This window comes from Nelusetta ayraudi, unplaced genomic scaffold (genome assembly GCF_046127955.1).
Source record: "Nelusetta ayraudi isolate G7.1 ecotype Tasmania unplaced genomic scaffold, CSIRO-AGI_Nayr_v1 ptg000048l, whole genome shotgun sequence".
In the NCBI taxonomy this organism is placed as follows: Eukaryota; Metazoa; Chordata; class Actinopteri; order Tetraodontiformes; family Monacanthidae; genus Nelusetta; species Nelusetta ayraudi.
In genome coordinates this window covers 11,754,685-11,767,983 of record NW_027466098.1, presented here as the reverse complement: position 1 = coordinate 11,767,983, position 13,299 = coordinate 11,754,685, and the positions used below count along the sequence as shown (strand labels likewise).

General features: G+C 45.0%; 2 protein-coding genes across 3 annotated transcripts in view; one reads left to right on the top strand and one right to left on the bottom strand.

Annotated features, from left to right (window-relative positions):
- Positions 1 to 13,299, bottom strand: part of dph1 (diphthamide biosynthesis 1) — a 108,473-nt gene that overhangs the window by 51,225 nt on the left and 43,949 nt on the right. Inside the window, exon 1 of one of the 2 annotated variants that reach the window (XM_076036356.1) lies at positions 1,190 to 1,310. The exons of the other annotated variant lie outside the window; for it this stretch is intronic. Coding sequence (XP_075892471.1) covers positions 1,190 to 1,241 — 52 coding nt within the window. The 5' untranslated portion in view covers positions 1,242 to 1,310. Of the gene's footprint in view, positions 1 to 1,189; positions 1,311 to 13,299 lie in introns of those variants that run through there. 2 annotated transcript variants of the gene reach the window in all.
- The window catches only part of rtn4rl1b (reticulon 4 receptor-like 1b), a 136,505-nt gene continuing 126,390 nt past the window's right edge, over positions 3,185 to 13,299 (top strand). The window contains exon 1 of the mRNA XM_076036355.1: positions 3,185 to 4,116. Within this exon, the coding sequence (XP_075892470.1) occupies positions 4,104 to 4,116 (13 nt within the window). The 5' untranslated portion in view covers positions 3,185 to 4,103. The remainder of the gene's footprint in view (positions 4,117 to 13,299) is intronic.

Sequence of the window (13,299 nt, the reverse complement as noted above, 5' to 3'; positions counted from 1 at the left end):
CCATATAAATCTTCTCCCAGTGAGAGACAACACTGTTTACAGCAACTTCCACAGCATGAAACAAAGCAATGTCACTTTAAAATCATACATTCTGAAAACAAAATAAGAAAATTGTTCTTGGTTGTTGTTGTTCTCTAAACAACCCAATAAACTATGAAGGGAATCTGTTTACGGTGGGGGTTTTTCTGATGATAATCTTTTTTCCCCTAATCATAATCCAGTAAATTAAGCGTTAAGAATATCAGTGTATAACATTTCTAAACGAAAGCAATACATTACTTTGTTGTGTGGACTACATTGGCATTACAATTCATCTCCTTGTCAAACAGCTTTAAAACTGAGATATACTCTCTGTGCTTGTCAGATCAGAACTCTAATTGACTTCATTTGTTTCAACGTAGACGATGTGATAGCATTTGCTTATCCTTCCACTAATATAAAGTTGATTTCGAGTTTATTGCAAAAGGTTTATTCTGAATGATAAGGCCATGACGTTGCAATCCTGTCTGCAGGGAAACGGGACCCGTGATGCAATGTCATCCTTGTGTAACATGTCTGCTTTTATAAAGCACGAGATTGCAACTGAAACAGAACCTGCGCCACTGATAGAAAATGTTACTAACCCAATGAGATACGTCATTGTATTAGAAATCACGTTTCAACACCGTCGATTAAAAACAACACCAAAACAAACAACAACAACAACAACAAAAACTTTAAGTACAGACGTGACAATAGTGTGAAACATACGGCCGATTTCTACCCTGCTTTTCCACGTGGTCATTTCTCAAAATCAACCCGTGTTACAAAGTAAATGAATTGTTCGAGGTAATAATTATTCCTACATGGTGTCGGATAGAAAGTGTGAGTGCAATAATTTTCTCGCAGTGAATGCCAGCTCTCTGAACAGACGCTCGTTATTCTTAATGCCGTAGCGATTAACCGAATACATCGATCGTAGGTGCGTCATGAGGTTCTCTTGGGCATCGCGCTTAATCCACTGTTCCGATACAAAATACAAATGTTTCATATGACACGGACCAGCAGCAGGGGTAGCTTTCGTTAGCGCAACACTTGTGTTCGTGTGCCAAAAATAGCTAAAGCGATCTAAACACCTTCTTTGAATGTCAAATCAATATAGTGTTTTCTTTGCGGTCAAGCATCAATCAATTTGCGAACTTTTATTTACCTGTGGGCTTTTTGACAGGACGTATCTGTATTTCATTTGAGGGCGCAGCCATGTCTCATCTCCCAAACACAACACATGTGGAGAACAGGAAGGCGGCACCAGTCGATTCAAGAGGTGATCGGGCAGGGCGGGTAGACGATCGCTGATGCAATCGATTCGAATTCATACACCTCTTAGAATTTGGGTAGCGCGACTTTTACGGCAAATTGTTGTGATTGTTGTTGTTAATGATGACGCATCCTTTTAAGTTTAAAAACTAGAGTGAGTCTTATTTTGTTTTTATATAGATATATAGATATACATGTTTGTCTCTGCAGCCTCTGTGGGAAAAGATCAAATCACAGAACTCATGCTCACCCAATCAGACTGCTGCTCGATGGATAATCTCCTGAGTAGCAGCTAATGAACAGCCCACCATTTCAATTATTTGGCCGTGGGTTATGTTAATGTTGCTTTTAGGGTCTGTAACATTACCTAAGATGTGACTTCTTTAATTAAACTGATGTGCATTCAAGCAAGTAGTTGGAGTGTCGTAGCTTTTCATCTGTCTTTCAGAGCCCAATAAGTGTTGTGGGTAGGCCCACCTTTTCAATTTTCTCTGTGACACTCAAACTGTAGCCTCTGCCACTGCTCCTACGTTATATGACAGGTGACCATAAGAGGAAAGAAATTGAGCAATTGCCTCAGCTGTCATCAAGGGGTCTGGCCCATCCCTTTAGAGCTCTTCTGTAAACATCACTCCACAGGTAGGTCCCTGTTTATCCAACCTCCGTTTGAAGACCCTGAGACCAACATTAAGCCTGTTAGACATTGCAGGTCTGCTGCACTGAAGGCTTCAAAGACTGCAGTTAGCCAAACAAGGCTTACCCACCTCCCTGGACGCCTGATCCTGCAGTGGAAACTCATTACATTTGCAGAGATTAATGGAACATCTTGGATTTCAGGGTTCTCCAGCTGTTGCTGAAACTACTTTCTGACCTCCGAAAACTCGGTGTTCGCTGCAGTCCTTACTATCATGTCTCTTCTTCTTGGTTTAATTAAAGATCAATACCTGGTAAATGTAGTGTGCATATGTTTAATGAATCTTTAGAACGTGACCAGGCTCAAGCTGATATGAAGTTTTCTTGCTGTTTTTCTTCTTCATAAAAACTGTACTTCCTAATCACTATTTATGTTAAAGAGCCTCTCAGAAGTATTGTTCATAAATTGGAGGGCTCTATCTATCTATCTATCTATCTATCTATCTATCTATCTATCTATCTATCTATCTATCTTACATGCATTCTCTAGTGTTCTTTTTTACTCTTCTGAGTGTTTTTTATTTGTTGTCCTGAATGTTTTACTCTCACTATTCTATTTTGAGTGTTTTTATTTTGTGTTTTTAGCCCAGAACTACCTCAAACTGCTCATAATGACAATAAACAATCTTGAATCTATCTATCTATCTATCTCTGCCCATCCACCCCTCTCTTTCTCTCTCACTAAAAGTTATTGGACACATTTTGTGTATAGTTTATGTAATGACTAACACAATAACACAATTTGAACAAAAACATGAACTAAAAAACTGTTAGTTCTGTTGAATATATAATTATACTTATATTATAATCAGGATAAACGTCTTTTTTCCCCCCACAACACTCTACGTTTTTGCCTCTCTCTGTATATGCATGATGTCCGTTACCTATAGTGATTAGTCCTTCAGGATCAGAGATCTCAATGAAGGCTTTTTGTTATGTATAAGGGGCGAGCAGTCTCGCTCTCCTATTGTTTTGCTCCAGCGGCCGCTATCCTGTTGTTTGTTGCATGTTACAACTCGCGACACGATATTCATTATGAAGACCTCTGGTGTCAGAGAGCAGAATGTATCGCGGAGCGGCGCAGGCGGGCACGCGGGCAGAATGAGCGTGATGGAGCAGGACGGTGGCCGGTGGTGGAGCTGAGGCACTATACGGTACAACACACTCCCTCCTCTACCTGAGCGCACGGAGGAGCTCTGATCCATAGGTGGAACGCGGAGAGATCATCACTGACAAGATCACAGCCGCGTGCGTGTGTGAGCGCGCGAGTGTAACAATTGTGAGTGGAGAGGAGAGATGAGGAAGGGGGGGGGAAAGGAGCTGGGATTTTAAGGAAAGCGAAGGCTTCAAAGTCTACATTATTAAGGAGGATTTGAGGAGTCTGCGTTATAATCCGACATCAGAGGAAGGAATGTGAATCCAAATAACTTATGTTAATTAGAGATTTTAACGGGGGGAAATGATGCGATTTGAACGGCTGAACTGAAGCACCGGGAGAACTGTTTTTGATTGGCCACTTGAATTTAGCCTAAATATATATATTTTTTTCCTTCTGGAAGGAAGCAGCTTGTGCTCGGCATCGACTTCGAATCCTGAACTGATCCCTCTCCTCCTGCTCCTCCTCCAGACTCCCTGGCCAAGAAAGCAGCTGCTGTATCTGGGGCACATCGTGTCGGACCGCCGCGCGCCTCAGCTCGCTCGCTCGCCACGGCAAGGTACGCGCGCACTCAGGCACGGGAGTTTATCAGCATCTCGGACGGAAGGGGATGGTTCCGGCGCCTTCGCGGTCTTCACGCCTGATTCCGCCGAACGGAGCCGCGCCGAGGCGTGTCACACTTTGCGGGTACGGGGATCGCTGTTTGTTGTGGGCACCGACCGAAGCTCCGGTGGCGCGGGGCGCAACTCCAAACACCCCGGCTCGCGCGACCACCACCATCCCGAGGAGTGACAAGTGACATTCGCATCGACCCAACCTGAGTCAGGGGTGTGAAGAGAAGGAGGGGGTCGCAGCTCCGGATCAACTTCCAAACTGAAGCGCGCAAGTTCCCAAGTCTGGAATATAAGAATTGATGATTCTCAGAGGGCATAAGACGACATAGACCCAGGCCTGCAAAATGTTCAAAAGGGGTAAGTCACACTCAACTTTACTACGCCGATAATATATATATATATTTTTTATTATTATTGTTTTCATCCAAGTGCCTTCTGATCCATTTTGGTCCGGTGCTTCTTTTTTTTTGCGGATTACACAGAATCCTACTTCTTCGTGACGGTTATGAAACGATTTTTTTTTTCTCCTCTACATAAAAAATAGAGGGAGACGTGTTCAAGTTGCACCACGAGGACGCGCAAATGTGCTTTCAGAAGACGCTGCGCCATTGGAAGCGCATCTTTAATTCACACGGTAGACGCTGAAGGTTTTCTGGGAATTAAATATTCATCTGAGGAAACATGGGGACGACGGTGTGATATTAATATAGCTGATGCCGCACTGCAGTTTATGAGTTGTACCCGGGTCACAGGCTATCTCTGCTCGGGTGTTATCATTAGTATTATTCTCAGCTGTGCCTTGGTATCAGGATATAATGGATCAAACTGCAGTTCACAAGGTTATCCTCCTCTGCCTACTGGCTGAATGAGCAGTCCCGAGCCCTCAGCACCTCATATGAGAAAAGGAAAGTGCTCTTCAGACTTTTAATAACAAGATCCCCCACAATAGACATTAGACCACCAACTCTTGTCTTTTGTCACATGAAAGGCTTCTTCCTTTCGACCTACAGCCTGTAATTGGCCGTGCGGCAGCCTTTACCGGCCGTCAGACAGCAGCGCGAACAGTGAGACCTCTAACGAGGATAGATAGCGCAGTAATCCATGCTGCCATTGTGCTTTTATCACGACAGTAAAATGGTCGTGGAATCAAGCTGTTCCTCATCACGCTCTGGGCCCCTGGAGCACCCAGTGGGATCTCCTCAGAGGCTCCGAGATCCCACTTTATGAGACGCCGCCTCGCCTGTCACCGCAGAAATAGTTTGATTTAAGGGGCTGAGGCAGGAATTGCTTGGGAGATATTCAAACTCAGACAGCACACATTATTTTAAACACTCCTTGTGCTGGCGGTATTTTGTGTTTATTTAACCAAAAGGCTGTCTGTCAAAAACAAACCCATCTGTTTTTTGGGTCGTTGTGTTTTTTGTTTTTTTGTTTTTGCATGTGCACGCGCATCACTCGCGTCCATGTGTTTCCGCAGCTTGCCTCTGAGGCGGAGAAAAACAACATGTTTTCCCTGCCATCGATTACCGCTGTTTAAATAGTCTGGATGAAAGGAACCACAGCGATGAGAGCCTATAGCGTGTACCAGCAGTGAGGAAGGGAGGGAGGGAGGGAGAGAGTGGAGGGTGGTGGGGGGGCTGTTAGAGCCTCCATCCTGACGGCCGCTGCTAACCAATCGCATCATTTATGCGAGTTGATCCGGATGTCCCTGGGAGGACGGTATGGATTTTCTTTTTTTTTTTTAAATAATAATAATCACAGACCAGGCCCTTGAGCAAGATCCCGTGTTTAGCTTTCAGTGAAACTAATGGACATGCTGGTAGGTGGTGCACCATCATTAAAAAGCCACCCTCACGGTGAGCAATTCCCACACCGCAGGCCTACCCTCCATTTGTGCTAAGGGTTAAATGTAGTGCAGGAAGCAAGTTGAGGTTGTCCCCTTGCGATTTGCAACGTTTTCTCTCTCTCTCTCTCTCTCTTTTTTTTTTTTTGCATGTGAATCCGCTCGCCTATCAGTGCACGCTGCCAGACGTCAAAGTTAGGAACAAATGACTTCAAAGAGTCGATGGCGCCACTCGCGGCCAAAAGTGCTCACCGTGCCAGCCTCCACCACAATGGTGAGGCGGAGATGCGTCAGTGTTTTGGCAGGAACGGAGCAGAAGTTCTCTGGTGAATTTCGAAATGTTTTGTTTTTTGCACCTATAATAACACATTCCAGACAGCCCGGCTGATTCATCAAGCACGGCGCTCGCTGTGACACAGGCGCCATTCACAAAAGCCCAGGCACGGCAGCGGTGGCAGCAAGTCCCGGGCCTGGCTGTGTCTTATTACCATGATAATGAGGTGCGGACAGGTGTGGATTTTATGATGACCCCCTCGGTCCGCACTGGCTCCCCCGCTGCTGTTATCTCAATCTGCGGCCCCCGCGAGCTCGCGCAAGGTTGATTACCGCCGCGACAAAAAAGGTGCAGCCGCACCCCGTCATCAGATATGTCGAGACGCGCGTGACACGAGTCATGGCGTGTGTGTTGAAGCACAGGTGAGACAACACGCCGATCGCATCTTTGTTTGCACAGTCTGAACGCTGCTGGTGAAGCCGCCGGAGGGCCCGTGTACACACACACGTGCGAGCGATCGAGTGGCTGCACGCGTTGATGTCGCTCCATCACTGCCCTGGCTTTTCTGACAAATCTTTCCCCCTCTTCCTCGCTTTCACAAGCTCCCCGTTTCTCCGAACAGGCCAGCATTCGAGTGGGCACGAGGGATGGCGTGTCAGAACAGCTGCGAGAAGGAAAGACGAGATGTCCGCTGGATACAGCATGTTGAAATGGGTTGTTATTGCCGCCACACTTTGGGAGGCTTATTAGATGAGGCAGCTGCAGGTTTTTACGCTTTAAGCCACCAATTTCATTATACAACGTTGAAGCTCTGTAACAAGTGATCGGATGAACACAGACAGGTGTTCATCGGTCCAATTTGCGATGCAAAAAAACCCCACTAAACGCCCCTGTGCTGCCTGAGTAGCACCAAGTTGAATGTCTGTTCATGTCCCTTTGCTTCTCTCGTGACAAGGTTGCATGCCTGTTTTCATTTATTTCAAGGTGCAAACCAAAACTCCCATCAGTTCCTCATAAAATGACACAGATCATTTAGCAGAGACTAAAATCAAGTTTTACAATTCTATTATTTCATATCTAAGTGATTATCTCATAGTAATGTTGCAATTCAAACCTTCATAGTATACTAATTTTAAAGCTCTGGGCCATCCTTTCAATTCTTTATTGAAAAGGCAAATTTCATGTTTCAGATCTTTAATTGGCATCTAATGACGCTGAAAACGCTGCGTATATCCAGAGAATGAGAACGAGCGTTTAGCACCAGTGTTTTTTTGTTGCTTTTTTGATATATGTTGAATTTTGCACAACAAGGTGGTGATAAGTCAAACATATGTGGCATGTTTCCCTGTGTGTGCGCATTGCTTTGCACAGCCATTACTTTGGCGGAGGAGAGGTCTGAGAAACACAAGTGCCCCGAGGGCCACTGCCACACGTTCTCTGCTAACAGTAGCAGTGAAACCAGCCCCGCTCTGCCTGTTCATGTAAACATCCCGGTTCTCCCTCCCTGCTCCCTTCCGGCGGTGTTCTAGCAGCAGAAACACCGCTTGAACGCTTTAAAAGACTGATGTGTCGCATCTCTGATCGTGGCAGAGCACCTATACTTCTCTGCATGGAAAATCTCATGTCACGCCAACACTGCTGCATCAGTGGACAATGAACAATGAGGAGTGAACTGTCAGAGAGCCAGAAATCAGGAATGAAATGTCGGCCCTATTTTGGCCTATTGCAACCGAGCATCTTCGCGGCCAATACATGTGTAGCAACACCTCAGGTAGCGCTCGCTGTGCTGCTGCCATGACCTCTCAACACCTACGCCCAAGAGCCTTGACTCTAGCACCCGAGTCGTGGCACCCTTTGTCCGTCTGGTATGAGAGGACGGCCATGCAGGCTGTCAGAATGCAGTGCTACCCACGGTGCTCCACCTGTTGGAGAAAGGGGGAGCGCCGTTCTTCTCTCAGTTTACCGTGAATCCGAGCAGGGGCCGGTGCAGGATCAAGGAGTTGTGGAAAGACTGACGCATCCGCACAGTTTCTGAAGGTGTTATGATATCTCACACCTCCCGAAAAAAAAAAAAAAAAAAGAAAGAGGGAGGTGCGTCAGTCAATGTGAGTCAATGTCACAGATGGTCACCATAGTTAAATGTGTACACAGCATGGGATGAGAGGACGGGGAGGGGGAGAAGCAAGGGAAGAAGCAACCTCAATGGGTCTTCTGAGACCCAGGTTGGTATGAACTGAATGTGTGTTGGCAGGATCTGGAAGTCATCTTGTGGCAGTACCAACACCTTGGAGGAGATAAATCATTTGTCCAGATGGATCAGTCTGAGAGAGGTCAGAGAGAGTGCGGGGCTGGGGTTAATCCAACTTGATTCCCGGCTCTACTGGACGTCGAGTGAAATTGTATGTATTAGGGGTTAAATGGTAGGGCAGGAGAGCCCTATCGCAATATGCTGCTATCTTCAAAACCAGCGAGACATCCAAGGGACTTCCATTATAAAGCTAACATTACCAAGTTTTAAGATTTTGTTTATTTGCGTGTTGTTTTTTTGGTTCAAAATCATTTGAATGGTCACACCATTTCATGTGACCTAAAACCTAAAATCGAATGTAGAGGGGGGGAAAAACCCAAACTATTATACTATATGCTATACTAGTACAAGAGTGCATGATGACTATTGAAAAAACAAAACAATGCGTGCAGTCCAGTGGAAGAGTAATCATGTGTAAGAAAATTGACATTCTATGTTCTTGTATTCACTTAATTACAGAAAAACACAGGACTTCATCTAATACAGGGTATAGATGACAAAGGGAGTGAGTGCAGTATTAAATCCAGAACATAATGAAATGGTTTAAAAAAAAAAGAAAAAGTACAATCCCCACAAATTAAATGCCATTATTTCAGGTCAGCAAACAAAATTATCTGTCATTTACAAAGAGTGTAACACACACACACACACACACACACACACACACACACACACGCACGCACACACACACACAGACAGCATGGTGCCACTTGCAGATAAGGCTAATTTGGTTTGGTTTGGTTGATTTGATGCAGACACTGCATGAATGTTGATTGACTGTTATTATTGCACCCTGTCAAGAGCAGATAATCTTGAACAGTCTATCCACAAATGGAAATGAAATCTCAAAAACACAAAAAAAACAAAAAAAACAATTATTTGACCTACAATTTACATCCAGCAACATTAGAAAACTCTAATTCATTCCCACTGAAAGCCGGCGACTTCACAGCGACCTCGTTGCTCATGTTGTCACTAGAACGAGGAGACGGCGGTGGACAATTGGCTGTTAATGAGTTCGGGGCTTGGAAAGCAGCACAGGGGAAAACACCTGTGTCCTTTGCTCTTCAGCCTCTCAGCGCCGCTCACTTGGGCAGTGTTCATCTCCTAAATGTGTGCGCGGCGTCAGAGCGACTCCTCCACGGCTGCAGCCCTGCCCTCCGCAGTATCCAATAACCGCGGACGCCGAGAGGCTGCTTCCCAGGGAGATGTTGTCAACCAAAGGATATTATAACTCGCAGACCTCAAGTGCTATGCAGATGATTGCGAGCCAAAATATTGAAGCCATGAAAACAAATGGTGTCTCTTTGTCGCCAAAAGACAAACGGAGGCCTTTACGAAGTCTCAAGGTGGTTCGACGCGATGACACAGATTTGCAATTCGCCTCGTGTCAAAGTTTCAGCTGTTGTTAAAGCCGAGCGAGAGCCTAATTTAAAGACACAAGACTTCCCCCCGCTCAGGATATCATCCGTCTAATCCGCTCAGGGCGTCAGCCCATCCGCTATCACTTCCTGTCAACGCTGCATTGTTACACGGTTTAGCCTGGCTTGCGTTTCCGCGCGGGTGAGAGGTTCGGAGTGACGGCGGAGGGGTTTGGCGATGAGGAACTTTGAAGGGAGAGTGGAGAGGATGACGTGAAGAGGAGCAAAAAAAGAAGAAAAAATTAACACCCCACCTCCCAAACTGATCCCCTTAATCTTTATAAGCCACCTGGAAAATACAAAGCAAATCTTAGCACAGGACAGCGTTCCCGCTACTTTCTGACACTTGTTCGAATAGAAAAGTAAGTTTTCCGCACTTCCACTGCTTAGGCTGGTAGAATAGACTTGCCATGATGTGCATAAACCTCAGACACAAATACAAAAAACCTCTGACGTGGCTGAAAAGAGCACTAGTTTGTAGGCATCACCTGAAAACTCATTATCTAAAGTAACTGACGGAGAGGTGTTGTGGGACGGCTGATTCAGATTTATTATGCCGCCACTTATGGCTCCTCTGGCTCTCTTAGTGTATTCCAAATATTCAGCCAGAGGAGGCCGCTCAAAAAACAAAAGCCATTTATTTTGTGGCCCGCGCCCCTGGATCTCCACACGAAGCCTTTGGCACTGTTTCGCCATGTGCCACCTAACACAGGATGACAAATAATTAAGAATTGTGCAAAGTGTGTGCGTTCGGCGCGGCGACTGGTGCCCACATAATTTCAGCATGACTGTGATTTCTTTTTCCTCTCTCTCCCTCTCACTCTCTCTCTCTCTCTTTCTGGAGCCATTTCCTTGCTTCCCTCTCAGCCATTTCATACTGAATTAGGGCACGAGGGGGGGCTGAAAAGTGAATGCTCCGCGCTTAAGAAGCCGAGGACACTGGTTAATGCAGTATGAAGACACATCTGAATGATTAACACAGGACTCATCACAGGACTTTAAAAGCATGAAAACGGTGAAAGTTGACAGAACATGCATTACGGCAGGGGAAAAGAAAAAAAAAAAAGCTGTCCATCCATTTGCCCTTTAAAAAAAAAAAAGAAAATCACCTGATTCCTGTTTAAATGCCATCTCCCTGGCCTTTGTGGTGGAAATGAGATGCGAGGGTGGTCATTAGCACATGATAATGAGGTGAAAAAGAAAACCAACCTAAGCCCTGTTGGTTTTTGTAATATTAATAATTAATTTGTGATTAAGTGGCTAATTGGGGTTTAAAGGTCAATGTCAATGAGATGGGAGATGACAGGAAGGATGGCGGTGGGGTGTGGTGTGGGGATTGTTGACAGTAATCCCAGGTGCTCTCCTGTTACTCTGTCAGCTCTCCACCTTCTCTGAACCGTCCCCCCAAGGCGACATTGCCTTTGTGTGCTGAGGACAGCATTTCAGCTCTGGCAGCACCTGGGCATGTGCCCTTTTGACATTGGCACTTTCCAGCCCCAAAACGAAGTGGCGTGTCATTCCTGGATACAAGAGAGGCGAAGACAAGGGCCTTCTGCTATGTACATCCCTGGTAAATATTATCAAGGGTTTGGCAGCCGGGTGTGCCAGAAGAAACATTTTCAGAATGAGAATTTAAAGTATTTTGGATTTCCCGTGTGTATCCACTTGGTAAGAAAGAGGCCCATAGATGGTGTTTTGGAAAGCGGAGGCAAAATTTGGGTAGGTGATTGGCTGAAACCATTTGTGATCCCATTTAAGTAGGAGACTTTGACTTCAGGGACAATGTTATGCTCTTCTGTCAATGTGACAAAGTCATACAGGTTTGCGAAACAGCTGCTACAGCAGCGTCCATGCCAATCCTTTGGCAGAAGCCACTGTTTGGAGCTAGTAGCTGCTTCCCTCTCAAGGTCTTCTGTCTGTTATTTCTTTCAGAGCAGCTTGGAGCAGTTGCAGTTCCTTCTCCTGTAATTTCTATTTCTGTATGAAGCAAGCCGGTTGTTTTTTTTTATAAATCTGCTGAATTTGTAATTTTGAATTTGTAAGACAGACTGAAAATACTGCAGTCATAGGTTTGATCCCTGGGCCTGACACCTTTCTGTGTGTCCCTGTGACTGCGTGGGTTCTCTCCGGGTACTCCAGCTTCCTGCCACAGTCCAAAAACATGTATGTTGGAAACTCTAAATTATTTGTCAATGTGAGTATGAATGATTATTTGTTTCTATTTGTCTCTGCGATAAACTGATGACCTCCAGAGTGTAGCCCCTCCTTTGTCCGAAGACAGCTGGGATAGCTTCTAGCACCACCCACAAGTATAAGGGAAGCAGATATAGCAATTGAATGAATGAATGAATGAATGAATGAATGAATGAAACATTGCATCTCAGAGGTTGGCAAGTCTGTTGAGCGAGATTTGAGAATTGAAATTCCGGGAAAGAAGCTGAGTCACAAGGTTAGACATTTGATATGTGCATGTGCCAAGTCATGCATGAGGTGTGCACGTGCGCCCTGAGTGCCACTCGGTCTGACCGGATCACACTTGCAGCATCAATTTATCATCATTCATAGGCCTTGGATTATTCTCCCGATCCACACATGTGACAGCTACTCCTTATTCATTTTCTACGCTTGACGTAGAAAACAATGCCTAATTCCATCTCCAGAGTTCGCAGCTCTAAAGATGCCTCTGCCGCTCTGACTGCTGAGTGAAATTAGGGCACTCAGTTGAGATGTGGCAAAGCTGAGAATTCTTTTTTTTTTTTTTATATATTCCAAGGCCCTGTCAATCTACTCACCTTCTGGCCCGCAGCTCCATAAGAGTCTGCCTCCTCGTCTCTGCCTTTAATGAGACAGGCTACTGTCACAGTCACATCTGAGCTCAGTGCTTGTAATATCTGCCACGTCTTTGTTCTGGCAAATGTTACCTCTACTCATGCGTCTGTCACAGCTCACTCTGACTTTTAGGAGCAGGCCCGGCACAGGTAATAGCTTCTGCCTGGATTCATTTTGCACCGCTATGCTAATTCCCACTGTGGTCTCTGATATTACAATTGCGGGACCGCTTAATTCTTGGTCCCACTGTTACCCGCCACAGGGTGACAAGACTAATTGTTGGGTACTATTTAAGCCTTGTTGGATTTAAATTGGCTGAAGACGTGCTGTTCAGCTCTTCACTGTTAAACAAAAGGGGAGCGATACCAGCTTACATCTCCTGTAGCTGAAAAAAAAAGGAGAAAGGTTCTAAGTGAAGACAGCATTGGTGGTATTTTTGTTGTTGTTGGAAACTCAACTTCCTTTTATATTCACAAATCCTCCATAATTCTATTCTTGTCCGTAGTAGAACCATATTTTGACCTTATCAAGGCTAATATAACACGGTCGAAAGCGGACAAAAAGATTTATAATTATCTATTTCCTCCTCATTTTCCTTCACGTTGGTCTGAACCACAGTCAAAAATGTTTCCCAAGGTTACTTTCTAAATATCCCGAAAAAATAAATTTGAAAAAAATAAATCATAATTCTAATGGATTAAATAATTCAAAGTCTGATGTGCCTCTCAAACAAACTTTGCCAACACTGGTCCAAACCCCCAAGGTCATCTTTAGCTGACGTTAATGTTACAGTTTAATTATCACTGATTCAAGCATGACAGTCCCAATAATGCAAACTGGGACAGTCGCACATGCTGATGCATGT